General features: G+C 32.2%; 1 protein-coding gene across 1 annotated transcript; it reads right to left on the bottom strand.

The window, feature by feature from the left end:
• Positions 1 to 14,416: 14,416 nt before the first annotated feature.
• On the bottom strand, positions 14,417 to 19,666 carry LOC111624914 (glutamate receptor ionotropic, delta-1-like). The gene is made up of 9 exons (XM_023367896.1): positions 19,603 to 19,666; positions 18,430 to 18,473; positions 18,269 to 18,366; positions 18,101 to 18,191; positions 16,379 to 16,537; positions 15,880 to 16,027; positions 15,589 to 15,818; positions 14,698 to 14,948; positions 14,417 to 14,624 (listed from the first exon to the last, which is right to left on the bottom strand). Exons 1-9 carry the CDS (start codon positions 19,664 to 19,666, stop codon positions 14,417 to 14,419), a joined length of 1,293 nt encoding a protein of 430 aa, XP_023223664.1.
• Between the last annotated feature and the right edge of the window lie 1,623 nt (positions 19,667 to 21,289).

Here is a 21,289-nt window from a genome sequence, read left to right as displayed (position 1 = left end):
AGGTACGACACAAGCATACGTTGCAAGGTGTCTTTTTGATGGACCTATTTAGTATTAGTGGACTATTTCAAGTTTATCTTATTTTGTGTGTGTGGAAATCTATATTGTAAACATAGTAAACGTTGTAATTTTTGACTTTTGTAAAACATCGTATGTTTGAAAATTAACAGACATCATAAAGTTTTTAAGTTTGTCTCGAAGTGACAGTAAACTTCTCAAAGAAACTGCTGTTTTCCATGTGCCCTAGCAGCGTATTTTTTTTTCTTTGCACTTGCGCAGTTCGTTATTCGTAGAAAAATTCTCAATCGATGGTTCCCAAAACACGCTCGTTGTTTGATATTGATTCAGTCATGATAGAAATGATTAATTAGAGCACTAAAGACATATAAACAAGAAATTTAAAACCAATTAATAGCAAAAAGGTCTTTTATAGACTTAGTATTGAAATGTTTAACTGTCTAAATAGTGTCAAACAACATTTCAATACCAACTTCGAAGACAAAAAACAATTAAATCAAGCGATTTTATTTTAGAAATTTTTTACATATTTCAAAGTTTATAGCCTGAGGCAACGTGGCATTTTGTGGGAAATTTAGCTGCAGTAGTTTTTACTGGTGCATGATTCGTTGATCTAATAACAAATAAAGAATTTAACCAAGTACAGTTTAGAAAACATTTCGTATCGATGTTTTCATCCAATAATCTGCCTTTTTAACTCTAATTCTCCTTGATGTGGGTTCCTGTCCGTGGTGAGGGGACCTCCCAGAGATGGTTTAGTAACTTTTCTTCACCATCCCTGGGATCCAAACACCCACTCACATGTTTCCCGTGCATGGTGTCCTGTGTGCCGGAAAGGAGAATCCTCGTAGTTGAGGGGCAACATAGCATCCCCAACACACTGCTTTGGCCTCTGCTTCAGATAAACGGGAGGATCAAATCAGGCTCCGTTTGAGTCAATCGGCTGGTCGTTGAGTCATTCTTGACCTTGGCCTAAAGTCAACTGATAGATGCAAACCGACCAGACACATCAGTCTAGATATGCTCTTCTTGACTGCATTGTGAGGGTATAGCTCCTGGGAAACACTGGTGTAACTGTCTATGAAAGTAGTCCATGTGACAGCATTCTCTTGTTGGGTCCCATTGTGGGTGGGATCACATTTTTTCTTTAATTATGGATTCAAAAAGTTCAAAACGTTCTTGTGCACCAACAACAAAAACAAACGAAAAAATCTTCACTAATCCAGTGTACTTAGTAGTGCATGCAACCAGAGAGAACCCCTTGGTTAAGCTTCTCCTTTCTTGATTCAAAAATTGTTTGAATTGACCATTGGACAGTTGAAAAAAATACAAAATTAAGATCAGGAGATTAACTGGTGGAAACAGCTTCCCCAAAACAATTGGCAAAACTTCTGGAAACAAAGACCCTAGAAGAAATGGAAGTCACTGTCACCCCACAAGCAAGCCTAAACTCATCACGTGGGATAATATCTAAGATCGATCTGATATCTGAATATGAATCAGATATTCAGATTGGCTTTTCAGACCAAGGAGTCACTGCTGTCCGACGCATTTTCCATTCGTCGAAATGGCAAGTTGATTCCCACCAAACATATTATTTTGACATTTAATAAACCGGCTTTGCCATTTGTTATTACAACAGGTTATCTGCGCTAATCAGTTTGCCCATATGTTCCAAATCCGCTGCGTTGCTTTAAATGCCAGCGATTTAAACATTCACAAACATCGTGCCGATGGAAAAGCATATGCGCACAGTGTGGGATTGAAGGTCAAGAGAGTACTGAGTGTACTACTACTCCATGCTGTGTGAATTGCAAAGATGCCCATCCCGCCTACTCTTGAAAGTGCCTAGCATGGCAGAGAGAAAAAAAGATCCAGCAAGTTAAAACCATTAACAACATACCATACCCGGAGGCTTGGCGGATGGTCACTCAAAGCACAGCAGTGAAACAGAAAACATTTGCTTTTGTGTTGAAATCCACAAAGACATGTGGGGTTCAAACCAATATCTCTGTCTCCCCAAGCAAATCTCTTACTCGCCATGCGAAATGTTTAATACTCCCATCTACGCAAACACCAGAAAAAGAGATCACAAAATGAAAAACATCCCTGCCTAAAACAGGGGTAATTACAAGAAACCTAGGTTATAAAATGGCTAGTCAGAACCCACTAAACAAACAGAGAGTGAAAGCAACTCTCTCTAAATCTAAAAAATCAGAGGCTCAATCCATGAGTGAGTTCTCTGATATCTCTGATGAAGAGAATAATATGGAGGTAACCCAACCAACGTCACCTCCAAATGGAAAATCATCAGTTAAACTGAAGAGGGACACTTTTTCTAAGAATGCTGCTTCAAACACATAATGGGTTATGAAGTAATCCAATGGAACTGTCGTGGTTTCTGCAACAACTTTTCTGACATCAAACACTTGACATTATCTACCTCATCTCTCTGCGTGGCACTCCAGGAGACTTATCTGAAACCTGAAGATGGAATTACTTCAAAAGGATTTGGACTTTACCGCAAGCATGATGATAGCCACAACCATGCCAGTGGTGGTGTGGCTATTCTGGTTTCCAATCACATCCCTTCTTTGCCGGTACAAATAACAACAGAGCTGCAAGCTGTGGCAGTCAGAATTTCTATTGGAGTAACTATCACGGTTTGTTCTATATACTTGCCACCAGATGTCAGAGTTAACGAAGATGAATTGGATGCATTAGTTGAACAGTTGCCTACTCCTTTTCTTTTACTAGATGATTTCAATGGTCACAATCCAATGTGGGGCAATCCTGACATTAACAATCGAGGCAAAACCATTGAAAGATTTATAGGCAATCAGCAGCTATATTTATTTAATACGGGAGAAGTGACATACTTCCATGCCGCAACAAGAACATTCACTGCCATAAGTTTATTTTTAGCAAGTCCAAACCTGTTTTCAGCATTTTCATGGGAGGTTGAATCTAATCCACTTTCCTGTGACCACTTCCCAATATTTCTAAAATATGAACGGAGAGAAAGCTGTCTAACAGCCATCCACCACGCTGGAAATTAGAAACTGCAGATTGGCCTGTTTTTTCTTCTATGGTCAATGTCACTGAGCATATGGTGAATATTGCTGATATTAATGATGTAGTTGAAGTTGTCACTTCCAGTATTATTTGGTCAGCTGAAAAAACAATGGGAAAACATCAACAAGATACCCAAAGCATCCGAAACCATGGTAGAATCAGAATTGCGAGGCAGCATTTAAAGCACAAAAACAAGCATGGGGAATTTTTAGAAGATACCCCACTGCTAGAAATTTGATAGCTTTTCAAAAAGCGAAGGCGAATGCCAGAAGAATAAGAAGGCAAAGCCAAAGGGATTCTTGGAGGAAATATCTTTCTAGCATAACATCTTCCACTAGCTCAAAAGCACTCTGGAATAAAATCCATAAAATTAATGGGAAATAAGCTTCTCACTCCCTGTCCATGCTGGAAAATAATGGCACAATAATCAGCGATATATAGGGTATTGCTGATACGTTGGGTGAAACGTTTTCTTTTTCATTCAGAAATGTAATGTTTAATAGGAATTTTTAAGCTTATAAAGCCCAAAGTGAAAAACAATATTTAAACTTTTACTCCTCATTTATTGAGGAATATAATGTGCCATTCACCAGCACAAAACTACATACAGCGATTTCTCGCTCGGGGAATATTGCTATAGGCTCGGATAAAGTCTACTGCAGCATGATTAAAAATCTGTCAAACAATTTCATTTCTAATCTCCTGAAACTCTTTAACAGAACATACTTTTTCTGACTCAAGGAGGCTATCTATCATTATCCCCATTCTTAAGCCAGATAAAAGATCACAAGAATCCCTCTAATTACAGACCAATCTCTCTGACGAGTTGTCTCTCTAAACTTTTCGAGAGAATGGTAAACAGATGTCTAATCTATCTCTTAAAGAAAAAGGAATACTGTTCACCACATCAGAATGGATTTCGTAGGAACAGAAGTACCACAGACATTTAGTAAAATTAAAAACATCTATACGCGAAGCGTTTGTTCGACGACAGCACTTAGCGTCTGTATTCTTTGATATAGAGAAGGCTTACGATCGATGCTGGAGATATCGGATACTTCGCGATTTGCATGAATTCGGATTAAAAGGTAATATGCCGATTTTTATAAAAAAAAAACTTCCTACAGAATCGAAGATTCCATGTCAGGCCGGGCAACACACTATCTAGGCCTTTCATCCAAGAAGAAGGCGTACCTCAGGGTTGTATTTTGAGTGTGACTCTGTTTTTAATAAAAATTAACAGCATAGCTAACTGTCTTCCTGCTAGTGTGAAACACTCTTTGTATGTGGATGACTTTCAGATCGCCTGCCAGTCTAGTAACATGAGTTTCATTGAGAGACAACTGCAAACTTCCCTAAATCGCATAGACAATTGGTCAAATATTAATGATTTTAGTTTCAATGTTGAAAAGATTTCGTGCATTCACTTTTGTCGAAGGCGTGGTTTGCACCTGGATCCCGAAATTTATTTAAATGGGGTTAAAATCCTAATCGTGAATGAGGCTAAATTTTTGTGCGTTTTGTTTGACCATAAACTGACATTTTCGCCACATTTGCGCAATTTGAAGAGTAGATGATTAAAAGCTTCAAAATTTTTAAAGGTTCTATGCTGCTCATCCTGGGAAGCAGACAAATGTTCTATGCTCAGGATTTATAGGGCCCTTGTCCACTCCAAGCTGGATTACGGATGTATTGTTTATGGCTCTGCACGAGAATCTACTCTTCGGATGCTGAATCCAATCCATCATCAAGCTCAGAATTTGTGCACTTGTGCCTTTAGCACCTCTCCTGTACAAAGTCTGTATGTGGATGCTTATGAGCCTCCACTATCACTCAGGAGAAAACAGTTGTCTCTTTTTTATTATATTAAGCAGAAATCGCAAACTAAACCGTCAGTTGTTTGTACAGTATCAGACAACAGATCAACTGATAACATTATTCGTAGCTCGCCCAAGCTGTGTCCCTACATTCAGCATAAGAATGGAGAATATAAGCAGCACGACTGACCTGGAAATGGGCAACATTTCACAGCCCGAGGTTGATAGTATACCACCCTGGTCAACTCTTTCAATAATTGTTGACTTTACCTTAAAGCAGTTTCCTAAGAAATCCACTCCAGACTATATCTACATATAGCACTTTGCAGAAATTCAACACAAAGACAAAAATTTAATTCCTATTTATGCTGACGGTCTTAAATCGGATGATTATGTTGGCTCAGCCTTCGTTTGCCAGGATGAAATCGTGGCACAACAAATTGAATCAAATTCTTCCATATTTACTGCAGAGCTGCAGGCTATTTATCTAGCCTTAAAGTATGTATACAGAAAAGGTCATCGTCGCTGCGTGATTTACACTGACTCAGTTAGTGATCTTTAGGCTTTGATTTCGTGTGAACCTAGTTCTCACTCCATAGTAATTAAAATCTATAAACTGTTTTGCCATCTTTGTGCAAGTAATATTTTTGTAAAATTTTATTGGGACCCAGGCCATGTACGTATAAGAGGAAATGAAGAAGCTGATGCAGCTGCAAAGTCAGCAAGCCCTCCTCAGCATACAATGTTTATTGAAGGAGGTGATTTGAAGCTAGTTGTTAAAAAACGACTAGCGGAGAGATGAAAAAATATGTGGAATGCACAAGTCCACAATAAACTACATGAGATCAAATCTATGATAGAAAATTGGACACATAAGAAATTCTACAGCAGGAGATCTGAAGTTGATTTTAGTCATCTGAGGATTGGACATACTTGGATGACTCATCAATACCTTTTGAAGGGTGAGGAGCAGCCAGTATGTCAGTATTGCAACTGTGTTCTTACTATAAAACACATACTGCTCGATTGCTCTGCCTTTGAGGTCAGGCGTAGACAGCATTTTGGAAATGCAAGTTTCAAAGAGATTCTGGGCCAGACATCAATTTGTTATAATGCATTGGACTTTTTAAAAGTCATTAATTTGTATAAAAAAATTTAATTATTTATTTTTTTTGTGAGATCCGAATAGTCCCTGGGTCTAATTAACAATTTAAATATCAAGTTAAAATAATGCACTAAAAATATTCTTTCATTTCGGTGTAAAAATATCGTTTTTGTAATGTGGGAAAACTGATAAAGAGCCATTTCCTTTAACGGAAGTAGACACATTCTTTGTTTTCCACTTATCTATCACAAATCTCACCACAATGGGAATTGTCGACCCCTCAATAATTCTTTTTTTCATCCGTTCACGTGAAAGAATACAGATATGCTGATTGGTAACAAATCATGAGATATAGTCAAAGAACTACATGATTTGGGGAGTACGTCAGGGATCGCATATTGGAAAGAAGTTCCATTATTGTCTCCCTAAGACCAACGTCCTTAGTTAGGATTACGTCAGAAGATCTCATATAAAAGAGACGTCTCCCTATTGTCTCCTTAAGGCCAACGCCCTTAGTCGTATCCAATCAAGTATAATAATGAGTTAACTTAGGAGAATAAAAGAAAATATATAATCTTGTGCCAAATCAAGACCTCTCAATGAAATGAAGTATGATCCTAGAATACAGATGAACATAAAGACAAAGTAAACTTTGAGGTAGTGTGATTATAAATGAATTTGTGAGCTCTCTCTCTCGAAGCGTATATTCTATTTACTGTTGAACACAAGACTGTGTTGTTATTATGAAAACACTTTGCGTTTATTCACTTTATTCAGTTGATACGGGTACTTTTACACGTTTCGGGCTTATAGCCCCTCATCAGTCAACTGATAAGAAGAAACATATACAATAGATTATAACATGTTGTAAAATAAACTGTATAAAAAAACTAAAACATATAACATTTAAGACATACCATTAAATATGCAATGACACTCGTACAGCACAAGTTCATATTCCCTTTACCGGGAAATTAAGTTGATGACGTTGACACCACAAACCTACATACATTCAATTAAACAATAAAACTCTGTATAAATATACACGCCCATACCGACAACGTACCTAATTATACAAATTTTTGTTAACTGTTATTTCTTACTGTTAAGTAGGCGTAACACATCCTCTATCTTCTTATTAAAGTTGATAAATATATATGCAGAATCCTTTTTAAAAAAACGAACCAGCGTATATTTTATTAATCCATTGTCTCTCATTCGCTTAATTTCATTTGTGTAATTTTATTTACTTTTGTTTAATTAAATTATTTTATTATTGTTAAAAGATGTCTCTCAGTTATCTGAATCCAATCCATATTATCTCTACACGCGTGTTAATCCGCGTATCTAAATTCGATTAACTGGTGTCAGGATCCTGACGAGTAAGAAGGTGACCAAATTCCGCTTTAAATTTTTTTATCTGCAAGTCCCTCCGTACTCGAATTTCCTATAAAATTACGAAAAGTCATTCTTGTAGACGACCCGAAAACTACTTTTACAAACTTGCCTCCGAGTAAGTGATACAAGAGTATTAACTATTCCGTACCCCAGCTAGAATCTCACAATTTATATATTTATTACATTTTTGTGTGTTGTTTTTTGTACTTATTATGTTTATATTTATTATTGTTGTAGTTGTTTATTTATTTATTATTGTTATATGTTAGTTATTTATCATGTTTAAAATCTTTTTTAACCATTTTTCCTAGCGCAGCATAGCCTATACGGCTCTTGTGCCAAAAAACGAAAACGAAACAAACAAACAAACAAACATTAACTCTAATTGCTGTATGAAGTTAGGTAATGCATTTTCCGAGGTACTTTTCGACCAGGGTTGATGAAAATACACTTATTGAATTAAACAATATAAAGCGAATCAGAGCATAGTTTCACGATCCACATACTCCCCACTTACTGCTAATTGATTTACAATGGTAAAGGATGGTCTTTCCCGAAATATTTACACCCCGGAAGTGATGAAGAAACATTTATTGATTGAGAGAGTTAAAACACCTATACAAGAAAACGTATCAGATCTTAGATAGCAACAGACTTGTATGCAGTTTGTACAAAACGCTTCTACAGTTGACGATTTTTTAATAAAAATACCTGAAACTTAATTATTTTTTGTTTTCGTTATATAATAAATTAAAATGATTTATTTTCAGTAGTTTTCTCTATTGTGTTTTTGAAATCAAAATAGATTACTCACCTAACATCAAAAAACCACGAATAAAACTATTAATTTTCCAAAATTGATTTATGAAATCAGGGAACAGAGGATTCCCTGACGCCACACATTTTGACAGTGACCTCCCGCGCATTACGCAGGGGGAGTAATACTTTTATTTATGATCACTCAGTACAAACAAACATATTTCTTAAGTTAACTAATATTTAAAAGTAATTAAACGTTTAAAGTAACAGATAAAAAAATACAAAATCTCACCAAGTTCTTCAGCACACAACAAGGACATTGTTACAAGTATCAAGTGCAAGACAGTTGTAAAATATATTTTCATTGTCTCGGTTAGAGCCAACTTATAAAATGTCCATCTAGAATCTGCAGCAAATGAATATAAACGACAGCAAGTCTATTATATGAAACGTCACGAAAATAAGTAATTTTAGTAAAATCGATGTGGAATTTAATATCGTTTTCATCCTGCATCAAATCAATGTTTAATTAACTGACAAAGAAGAAATCAATTGAACAAAACAAAACTTTACAATTTATTTTATTGTAATTTTAGATTTCATTATTTTTATGTTGCGGCAATTGAACACTCGTTCTACATTTAAATATACAAAGCAAGGACGTAATTAATATTTCTCTTTATCTAAAAACACAGCATTTTATTTTTCGTGCATTTATTTGATGAGATGAAACAATTTAACACTCGGCGGTGCATTAATTACACATCACAATTTTTTCTACTGTTGATATAAAATGTATATAATATGACAATAATTCTTTCAAATTGTTTATAATGAAATACACTGGAAAAATTAGTAATAAAAGAAATTCGTAATTGACGCCAAGTGTGCGTTAAAAAAATATTGTTTATTTTACAAAATATTGCTTTATAGAAAAATGTAATTAGCACCAATACCTTATAAAAATCATTAACACCATTATTATAGCTTTTGATGTCAAAACAATAACCTGTTATCACTATTTTCCATAGCCAAATGATTATGAACATAATACATAGTGTTATATGAAGGTTTCATGCTTAATGCGTTTCGTGTATATTTGAAACATAACCGTAGTCGTTTGAAAACTATTGATCTATACAAAATTAACGATAGTTTTCCTAGACGTAATGTTTACATGTATGTTTTTGGAAATATCACATTTCTTATTTCGTGAGCATGTAAACCGTTATAATTATTTTTATCAACCACAAAGTACAGTATTTTATACGTGAAACGCCATATCACGAAAAACGTCGCATTACAATTATTCATAGCAGAGAAATAAACGGACAGATAAATTTGAAAATACTTCTTGAAATTTATTTCAAATTATCCTATAAAGCAAGTAGCAAGGGTTTAACAGATTTCAATAACTCCTTTAATTAAAAAGACTCCATGAAAAATGCTGTAATTTAGACGAATTAAATACTTTCAACAAAGAAAAACGCATTTATCTATCATCGTATCGAATTGTATAGAATTTGACATTAAGTGCAAAGAATACAGGAAAAGCTATTGCTGGAACACCTCACGTAACTTTATTTGGTTCTTGCTGTACCCTCTGAATGTTCACAGATGTCATTATTAGTATGAAAATACAATCATAGTAAAAATACTTTGAATTCCGTATATATTTTATTGTAATTTATAAAATTGTATATGTACGAATAGGTTTGGTGTCGTAATAAATCGCATAAACAGGAAAAATAATTGCAGAATTTTTTATCTAATTTCGTGATAACATGGAATAATAAGTGAAATTTTGTAAAATATAGACGAAAATAATAATGTTGAAATCCTCTAGTTCTTTATTAGGTACTATCCATAATTACGTTAGCATTTTTCTTAAAATTTTTACTGTTTCTTTCTCTTCTGTTTCAGTTAGTAAAATTTTCTGTAATTCTCCCTCTTTCAGATGTCCAACAAAACTCGACCTGTCATACATAAAGTGATAAAACCTGATGGAGGGATGGTCAACTGGTCAAAGTGGCAGCCTATCACTCTTAATACTCAGGATCAAATCCAGACAGGTCGAGGAATTCCGAAACATTTTATAGGTAATGATTTGACCTGATATGTTGGTCTCAATCCCTCACTATCAAATAGTTATATTACGGTTCTGGCCGCACCAATAAAAAGCTTGTTAAGACATGGCTTCTTACAGCCGATTGCAGAGACAGAGTTTACGTTAAATGACTTTTATCAACAGTACATATTTATCTTTTAAGTTTTCAGTGGACGTCCACTTATCTCTATAAATTGTGTACAGTTTATTTGTTTGATTATATTTATTATCAATTATATTCAAAGTTTCATATTTGTTTCGTTTCTACTTATGGTTATTATCATTCATAAAGTGATCAACGTTTTATCACATTTTTGCAATTCTGCCCCATGATATTAACAGCCGATTGCAGAGACAACGTTTAGAGGCCGGCGGCGGTTTACAGATCGGGTAGACCACTGGTCAGAAAAATTTCATTGCAGAGACGACGTTTCTCGTCTGCCACAATGTAGACAACGATTAGAAATAAGTTATTTGACCTGTTTTGTAGACTCACTCGACATCAGGTTATGATCGCTTTTCAATTCGAGTGGTAGCTTTGTTCGTGGAAAAGTTTAGATAAAAACAGATATCGTTTTTTTGAAAAATGTCTTAAACAATACGAATCGACAAAAGTATTCATTAATTAATTGCTTGGAGCGAAAACACCAAACTTAAATACTTTAAATTTCTTTTAAATGTTCCAATTTCTACGTTCAAATGCGTGAAGATTTAAAACATCAATTAATTTAAATCACATACATATATTTACAATTCGAGTTCGTGTCAGTTATAAGAACGTTAATACATTTTGGTGTAATTGTACTGTGAAACAAACGACAAAATTTTAATAATTACACCAATCCGCTTATAGATACAAAAAAATGTAATATTAATAATGAAATACTTAAAGTTATTCATTTCAATAGTAATAATGTCGAAATAATTCCTTAAAAATCTATCCCAAGACGAATTTCGAATTCATTATAAATTTTCTAAATATGAATTTGTTCATATTTTAAACCATTGTTCAGTCAGCCAATGTCTATAGGCCGTTTTGAGCTAAGTGTAATGAAGTCGGCTTGATATCTAGCGCTCACGCAGCTCCGAAAACAAGTCATTCAATATGCCATGACGTCATATCCCATAGCAAAGGCGTACAAGTGGTCTGGACCGATTTCAGCCGATAAGGGCGAGGATATCGAGCCACAGAGGGACTTAAGCAGATTTTAAATGTTTCTCACCATAGTTGTAAAAATCTAAATGTGTTAAACTTAATAGTCATTTGTTTTCTAAATAATTCGTTTTAGGAGCAGGTGTTGTCTACGAAAATTTCCAAAATTTTCAACTTTTCGGTCACTCACGTCGAACTGGAAAAATTTCTGTCTTTATTACATCTAATACAGTATTTCGAAGAAATCAGTTCCTACTCTACTCGGCTATAGATTGGTTCAGTTTAAGCTTTTATTTAAGTAATATTCCGGCTCTTTCATCAGAGTTTTGTTTACATCCCCAATTCCCTAATCGCTTAATTATTTAACTACTACTTAAGTAGAAATAAGTCGAAACTGGTTACTTTGTACTCGAATATTTGTAGTCTCGGGAAAAAAGTAGAAAGAAAAATTTTTATAACAAACCGATACATAAATTGTAAATTTAAGGAAAGTAAATTCTAGAGCCTTTTCTGTACCTCGTGCATCTCTCTCATTCATTAAATTTAGTTGTAAATGACGCTGTCGTGTAACGGTTATTTTTTAACATTATACGAGAATTGTACACGTTTTTTTTTCCACATCCTTTATATGGTATCTTTAGATGGGATATACGAAATCGTAAAATTCTCGGTTTAACATCGAAATCCTTGAGTAATATAAAATTGGAGAGCGAAATAAAGATATCAAATATTTTATTGGATTTTTTAAACTCTTGTCAACTATACAGAACTATCATAAAAACATACCAGTAAATTCTTATCGGTTGGGTTAAATTATAAATCTACTCGTTATTCACGTAATCGAAATATCTGGTGGGCAGGCGGCTAACAGCCCAGAACCAGTCCTTAATAGAGTTGGAATCGTTATATGTGTGCAGCTTTCACCCAAAGTCGTAGGCTTCCACCGGCTAAACCGTGTGAGGTTGGTGCTCTGTAAAGCGCATGCGCATATGTGCTTCTATGTGGCTTCTTGGAACCTGATAATTTAGAGTTTCAACTCTGCCACTAATATCGAATATACAATAGCGATCTTATCTTTTTGTTCACGTGTAGTATAGAAATTTGTAATAAGATACATAAAGCGGTTATAATAAAATATTGTGCGGTTATAATAAAATAAACCATTTATAATAAAATAATAAAATTTTAATTATATGTTCATATAATTAAAATTAATACGTATTTATTTTTTATAAAAAAACAAGGGAAGCAGCGCTTCCACCGCTTCTAATGATGGCATGACACTGGTAAAACACTTATATAGGAAAACGTAACAGAACATAGATAGCAACAAACTTGTATACAGTTTGCACAAAACGCTTCTACACTTGATAATTTTTCTAATAAAAATTCCTGAAACGTAATACTTTTTTGTTTTCCTTAAATAATAAAGTAAACTGATTTATTTTGAGTAGTTTTTTATTGTGATTTCAAAAATACAATGGATTACTCATTTTACAACACAAAACCACGAATAAAGCTATTAATTTTCTAAAATTGATCTATGAAATCTGGGAACAAAGAATTCCCTGGCGTCTCACATTGTGACAGTGACCTCACGCGCCTGACGCAGGGGTAGAGATACTTTTATTTATGATCACTTAGTACTAACAAACATATTTCTTAAAGTAACAAATATAGAAATATAGTATCTCACCAAGTTCTTTAGCACACAACAAAAACATTGTTACAATTATCAACTGCAAGACAGTTGTAAAATATATTTTCATTGTCTCGGTTAGAGCCAACTTATAGAGTTTAAAGAACGTTAGACGAGAATCTGCAGCACATGAATATAAACGAGTGCAAGTGTATTATGTGTAACGTCACGAAAATTCGCTCATTTTTGCTCACCTCGAATTTTACGTAGTAGAAATGGCTAAAAAGTGCGCAAAATACGTACAGAAATACGGTATTACAGCACCATTTGCATTGGACGACCACCTTTCTAAAAGACCACTTTTTGAAGGAACCGTAGGTGGTCGCCATAGACAAGTTTTACTGTATTATATTCACTTTGTTACTGCTAAAACGATACTTTCTAAGTTTAAATAAGTGCCCATCATTAGTTGAGTGTATAAAACTATCGAACTCTGGTAGTTAATGGTGTGATAAGGAATGACTAACAGGTGGAGTATTTTGGAATTTTTCTGCGTTAGTAACACCGAAGTAAAGTATAGCTTTCCACAAAAGTCTTCTCGTGATGCATCCTTCTTGGCACATCGCTCACGTTTCGCGTTGCTGTAAACAAATCAACCAAACTAAGTCGAACCAACGACTACTTTATAGTAGCATAGTCACAATTTCGGTTTTCGACTTGTCATCACCATGTTTTAATTTTTTTATCGATATCTTGCCCGTGTACATCACACTTTTCGAATTAGCAATATGACCGTGCCAGTTGCATAACTACAATCCTCGAAAAATTTTAAATTGAAGTAATGTGATTTTTGCTTCAAATAGGACGTTTGTATATAGATAATATGATCCTCTTGGCTGTACCCCTTTTGTACCACGAAACGTCCTTCATATATCTAACTTTTTTATCGATATTAACGTAAGACAAACCCACAAACAGACAGGCAGACTTGTATCGAAATTTACAAGTCTTCAATTTTTACAAATTTCAACCGAATAATTTTTCTATAAACGCAATGCTTTCGAAAACATAATTTCAACATACAATAAATTTTGGCAACAGATTACCGAAACATTTTACACTATTCTGGCGTTTTCACAATATAAATGTGTTTTAATGAAAGTTTAAATACAAAGAAACTGGAAATTAATATACTTATTAATTCTGCTATATTAAAAACGAGAGAAAAGCTGAATCGCTTATCCGACAGTGTATATGACAACTGTGTAAAAAAAATTGGTGATTTTCATGAACAATTAGTATTAATTGTTCTATAAGAAATATTAAACGAATATACATTTTTTCCTTACACGTGTTGATTTTCAATTATTCTTTTACAGAATAATTCTAGAAATAAGCACATTAATGCTAAAGCAAATCCAATCGAAAGCAATATCATTGGACTAATGACGTCAGCCAATTCTAATGCGTGGAATTCTGAATACTTTAGCAGCTTTGGTGTTTCTGCATAATCTTTTCTCTCGACGATTCCAGCTTCAAATATACGTATTACACTGCATAAGAAATATATTTTTTTATTATTTCGTAAAAGAAAAACGTCATACAGTTAAACAGAAACGTTCTTACGTTTTACTTAATTCCTTCTTAAACGGAAATTCTTTTCTTACAGCATAAAACTGAACAAATGTGACGAGAACATCTGTAGAAATGATATATGCGTGTGGATCTTTTTGCACTAGTTTATTTGTGTAATATTTACTGTCTATCACAGAAAAACGTTCTTTCTTAACTTTTTCGCTTGCAATCGACAAAGACAAAAAATTGTTGTGACGTAGGATGTTATCTTTAAAAATTTTTTCCTTGTTGTTGTTGGAATTCTTCAAATAATATGCAGGTAACAAAATAATTAAAATCATTACAAGTTCTAAATGCAACAATTGTTATACAAAGTGTCCATATTCATAGTTTTTCTATTCAGTGTACTCTGTACCAGTAACCAATGATCGAATCTCCCAATACAAATATACAGACGATGCAACGAATGATAAAAAGTGTTTCGAAAGAATATAAACTTGAAAGTTTTCCGAGCACTTTACAGGAAAATATACGGCTCGAAACACGGTAAATAAAAAACGCCAACGTTAACTTACATTTTAATGTTATTGTAAACATCACGAATGGATTCACTGCAATAACATTTATGCCACAGCAAACAAAATTTTGTACCTTAACATTTATAAACGCAGACCCTGAGCAACATTTTTTTAAAATCAGTAAACATATTATGCAGAACGCATATTTCGTGCTTAACGAATAACTACGTTATTTTGTGTTATTGCTTTCCTGTTTTCTGTGGTCCCTAGCAAAATTTTTAAACTAAATTTATGTTTGGAAATTCTCTTCTGCATTTTTTACATACTCTGTATACTAATTTTAAGGCCAATTGCTTATTATTTACAAGTACAGTTAGCACTTAATAGAAAAACTTTAAATATGGCTACCATATACAGTACTTACCATAAGGTAACTCCATATAGCTCCTTTTTCTAAAGTACCACACGAATACTCACCATTTTTGACAGCAATCGCTAGTTCGTCAAAAGTTTTTGGAACAGACTCGGTTATTGGACAAGACATAAAAGATATTAAAGTTCCACTATAACTACTTATCAACACTACAACTGATAGCAACCACATTGACACGAGAAATCTGGATTTGAATCTTTTCACGTTCTCCAGTTTAATTCCTAAGTATAAATATTAATTACTAATATTTTTTTCTGTTATTGAAAGCAAAAAACGGCATACCTTGGTAAACAAGCGTGCAAAATAAATTCCAGAACACACGGCTTCGTGGCCAGAATATTCCCACTTCGTCAGTGAGGAAATCCCTTTCGATCACTTTATGCAATACTAATCCAAATATGAATACCGTTGAGAGAATCGCTATCCACATCTACAAAAAAAAACATTTTTTTAAAAAATTAATTAGTATGAATATTTACTTTTAAACAAAGGGTTGCCAACTTTCAAAGCTACAAATTTCGAAGGAATATATTTTATGATTTTTATCTTGTGTGCTGTAAAAAGGCCTTTATCAGGCTTATCGTAGGTTTGGCGAAGTCTACAACTAACACGCCATCTTGCAACATATGTTTGAAGTACCGTTTCAGAGTACCCCCAAAATTTATTATAATTTTTCGAAATTTTTGCATTTTGTTCTTTTAGAGCCGTAATATTTAGACAATACCGCATTTGGTCGACTGGAGTGCGTATTGGCAACCCAATGTAAATGTTAAGCACTTACATCTAAACCGAAAGGTTTTATTATGGAAATCCAATTTGGAATTCTTTCTGGAGCTTTGATGGAAAACACAGCAGTCTGAAACTCTAATGGTGTAGTAAATTCCACTGCTGCAAAACGAGTTGGGTTGAGGAATAAACCATTGAAGGCCATATCGGCGTTCTAAATTTAAAATAAAACCAATTATTTGTATTGTGTTTAAGGAATTAGGCATGCAACAGTTATAAAAATATACCAGATTAATTAAACACATGCTTCAACAAAATCAATTAAAAATTAACTATTTAAAGGTATTATTTACAGGAATTAATGCATATGTTACCACCAGTGCACAAGTGAATAAATTGACTGAGCACTGAATACATAATTTCGAGTTTGTGCCTCACCAACAGGTTGAACAGAAATAAGTTTATCGGGTCCTTTTCCAAATGTCTGACATAATGGGGTCGCTATAAATATTGGGCCCATTGGCAAGCATGGTCAAAGAGTTTTAATTATAATAAAAAACAAAAAAATTCTTAATTTTGTTTTTTATTGCACCTTTTCATTATTTGTATTTCTGAGAATTCAAAAATTGTTTTTGGTTCTAAGAAATCAAAGTAATTTCTTACTGACGTCATTCCGACAGATCTTTGTGTAACTTGCTGTATAATTATATCTAGAGTGTAGAAGAACAGAATAATTTTAAACTGATGTATTTTGTCGTGATGGCGGTTATTACGTGTCAACTCAGGAAATGAGTGTTAACGATTCGAATTGTTTTTTACTCGAACGAGCTATTTATTCCCTATCATTCGTAATCTTTTGATTTTTTATATCGAAATGGTCCGAAAATCTTTTATTTGTTTGAAAACTCATTGCAGATATGTTGTAGCCTCATCTAAATCAGTGCTTGTATTTTGAAGCAATTTAAATGTGTATTTAATTTCACACATCATTTAATGCAAAAAATCACAAGTTCAAATTTTGACTATGCTTTTTTTAATTGTTATTGCGTTTTCTTTTACTTTTATTTTGTAAAATTCAATGTTTATTTCAACGAAAGCTTTTAATATATCTACAAAACTTGTTTTCGTAAAAAGTTCGCAATATTTTCAAAAATTACGTAAACACTTTCAAGAGTATTTGAAAAAGTCATGTTTACGTTTGAAACAACACTAATTTCTAAACAATTTTTCTAATTAAAACCCAACAAAATAGGCTTCAAAATCGAACACAAGAGTTACCTAAATTTGTCTCTTCTTTTGACAAGAGTAGTAAAGTGGACGTTTATGCTTATTCTCTGAAATTAGTTTTGACGCAATAGAGTAAAAACGAAACATTGAAATTTTTAAATTTATACATTATATTAACTATAAGCCATATTGTTACGAACTTTTAGTTTAATACTCTTTACTAGAGAATAATATCGTATTTTCGTGTGTATAACAACTAGTTATCTATGTTTAAAACAATTTGACAGAGATACAAATCATGCGATCTGGTTGGGTACAGAATGTACATATGCTGAAGAAAACGATAAGGAAATGTTTTTTTTTTTTTTTTGTAATTGTTTGTTACATTGCTAAGAGTCAATACCATGAAAATACAGTAACCATAAACATTATGTCAGTAATAATACATCATAAATTACTGTAATACATAATTGTAATCAGTATATTTGTACATTTATCCATATATACAGACATTCACAAATGTACATGTTTATAGTTTCAATTTGCATACCTTATTTACTAATTTTTCAACTAATCCAGTCCACGAGCCGTTTTCAGTTAAATATCCAAAACTTTCTGGCATTGGTTTTACAAGAGAATATCTACGTAAATGAAATTAATTAATACTCTGTGTTTATTCATTAAATTAATATTTCGTAAATATAGTTATATTATTTACCTAAATTTTAATTTCTCTTGAATAGCTTTAAACACGTGAAAGTGCATTCCGTCTGTGATTTTTGTTTCAGTTTCGTCCAATGTCATAAGAACCGGTTTCTGCAAAGTGTAAACAATGTCATAAAAACCATACAATCAATTATTAGAAAAAAGTTATCTTACCTGTATACCAACAATTTTCCATTCATATGAATTATTTTTTGCTCCTATGAAAAATTTTATGATAATTAAGAGTTTTTGTAACAAAAATATAATACTAAGAATATCGACATTGAATACGTCAAAGATAAATAATTTATACATTAGTCTGAACGATCAGTTTCTTTATTACACAATGTGTTTTTTGAAACATTCAAGGAGATGATGATGATGCATTCCTCACAGGAAAGCGTGAATTATTGTGTGGTATGCAAGTAAAAATTAAAATGATTCGACTAGGACACTTACCTCTACGAAAAAAAAAAAAAAAAACTTTTGTTATTAGGATTATTTTATAATAAACATATAATACTAACACTAAAATACGGTGTACATTCTATCTGAAAACAACGACAGGAAATACAGGAGGAGCGTTTTGTTCAAATTACTAAATGTTCCTTGCATCGAGTTTTATAATTTTACATAAACCTGTAGTCAAAGAAAGTTAAATTTGCATACATATCTTTAACCTCTCAGAAAACATTTTGTGAACTGATAAAATAAAATTGAACGTGAATAAAATAATTACCTTAATTAAATATAACTTCAAACTACTTAATTTCATTTTATTCCTCAATAAATTAATTAATGAACTGTGTGTAATTTTGAGCGCAAAAATTAATTGCATTTGTTTATTTGTGTTATATTATTTTTTTATTGTTCAAATAATACGGTTAACTTATCTCAATTCTTAAATGATCAATTGTAAACTATTATCTTTCAAATGTCTTATATAAATTTCATATTTTTACAATCCTTTGTGCTTCAAAACTACTTTTTGTTTCTATAAATTCTCTGTATTGGAGAAAGCAGACCCGTGGCTTGAAACAGAAACTTATCTTGTAGATATCAATTGATTTCAATTTTTCGTCTTTTTTTTCAAATAAGTTTTTTGTTTATTACTTGATTGTTGATTTTTAATCAGCTTTTTAAAATTTATCCGACTAAATACATATTAGTGTAATTTTTTTAACATTGTTATTCGAAGTTTTTGCAAACGTAAACGTCTTACAAACTAAGTATGCTCTAAAAATTCTCCATTCCAAGTTAAAATAGTTCACTTAAAATTTATCATATCTTTAGTAAATATAATATTTAAAGCAATTGAAGTTGTAAGAAATAAAATATTCTACATACCTTTCTTTGAGAAAATAAAATTGAAACACCCAAAAACTAACACGAACAACAACAATACTTTCATTTTCGAATTATCTCATAATAATGAAGGGTTTCCCTGTTTTGCATGTGAATGCTATATATTTTTTACCACGCATTGTTTACAGCCACTGTCGTTATGGAAATGAAATACAATTTCAAACTCGTTTACTTTTCTCACAGGACGAACGGTCTTTATCCACGCACGAAATAAATGATGTTTTAAATGCTTTCAAATAAATTTGTTTCAAAAAAATATCGAAAATGGTGTTAATTTTTTTTATTTCCAAACTTCAAGGTGAAAACAGAAAAGTTTCAAGCCTCATAATTTATGCACAAAAATTGACACTATTCAACTATTTTTACTATTTGTGAAAAAATAACAGTTTGTGTTATTTAACGCCTTTATTTATTGCTGGTGACCGTGATTTGAATGAAATTTATTGATGAACGAAAACATGTATTTCATAAAACTTGATAACATTTTTCAAATTAAAATTACAAAAGTTAGCACAGTATATTTTTTTAATATTTAGTCATTTTTGAATTTTTTTTTAATATTTATTTGTTATTTGGCTAAACGCTGTCGTATAAATGTACTGATGAAAATCAGAAAATCGAAATGTTTATATGAGAGAAATAAAGAAAATAACAAACAGTAATAGTTCAAAGTCTTTTTAACACTATGGAGGAAAACCAGTTTACTACTAGTTAGTGTCAAGGCCATCTGTTATCCCTTATAATATGATATTTTAGGAGTTTCAGATAATCTATTAAAACTTGATCAGGTTTTATTTTTTTCAAATTTTTATAGTTATATTGAAAAAAATTAGATATGAAAATTTCTCAATGATTTGTTTTTATTTTAACAATTAAACAATTTAGATATTTTTAATTACAATTGTAATTTTCAATTATCTGATATCGTACTTTTAACAGAATTCTATAATATTAGTGTGATTCGGAAATGCTTGCTTTTTGGCAATAAATAACGATAAAGTCATCTATTCATTCTTAAACAGGTTGTGTTTATTTATTAATATTTGTTCACATATTCTGCTCGAAAAATATGTTATAGTGACAATCATACACTCTATTATTCATTTCAAATGTAACATCCTAATATTTTTTATTCAATATTAATTTTATTTTCTAATTCGTTCTTAATAAATGCACATTTTTTCTGTTTGTTGTTTGTTTCTCTATAAAATAAAGTTTAGTTGTTTGTTGTCATTTCTTTTTGCATCTTTTGAAACATTTTTGACTGCTGTTGATTTTCTTAAAATACATACAAAAAATAATAAAGATATCTGTAAAAAACGTTATTCTTTCTTAAGGGACAGCTCACTTGTCTTTTAACAATAAAAGTTTCGACTCATTTTATTACATTTGTTCTTTAATTTAAAACATTTGTTTAATATCTTATATCATTTCTCTTATATTTTGTAATATGTCATATAAAAACGATTAAAAATGCAGGTAAAAACTATTAGTACTGTTTATTAATATTTTAGATAAATATAAATATTATGATATCAAGTGTTTCTGTAATTTACAAAAGAAAACCTAAAGAAAAACATTACTATGGATTGATTCTTGCAAATTATTATTGTTTTCATTTTTCGAAAATGCAATCTCTGTACACAAACACAGTACATAATATTGTGAT

Source organism: Centruroides sculpturatus, unplaced genomic scaffold, assembly GCF_000671375.1.
Source record: "Centruroides sculpturatus isolate CEXI.00-Female unplaced genomic scaffold, Cexi_2.0 scaffold365, whole genome shotgun sequence".
Lineage (NCBI taxonomy): Eukaryota > Metazoa > Arthropoda > Arachnida > Scorpiones > Buthidae > Centruroides > Centruroides sculpturatus.
The sequence above is the reverse complement of the archived record's forward strand: the minus strand, read 5'-3'. Positions and strand labels throughout refer to the sequence as shown.

Bases quoted from the DNA above. Each gene is read 5' to 3' on its own strand.
- LOC111624914 (XM_023367896.1), bottom strand. From the start codon at position 19,666: ATGAAAGTATTGTTGTTGTTCGTGTTAGTTTTTGGGTGTTTCAATTTT. The intron at 18,192-18,268 runs GTAAATAATATA...TCATTTACGTAG, and splicing joins CAAGAGAAATTAAAATTTAG to ATATTCTCTTGTAAAACCAA. The intron at 16,028-16,378 runs GTAAGTGCTTAA...TTTTTTTTGTAG, and splicing joins TAAAACCTTTCGGTTTAGAT to ATGTGGATAGCGATTCTCTC.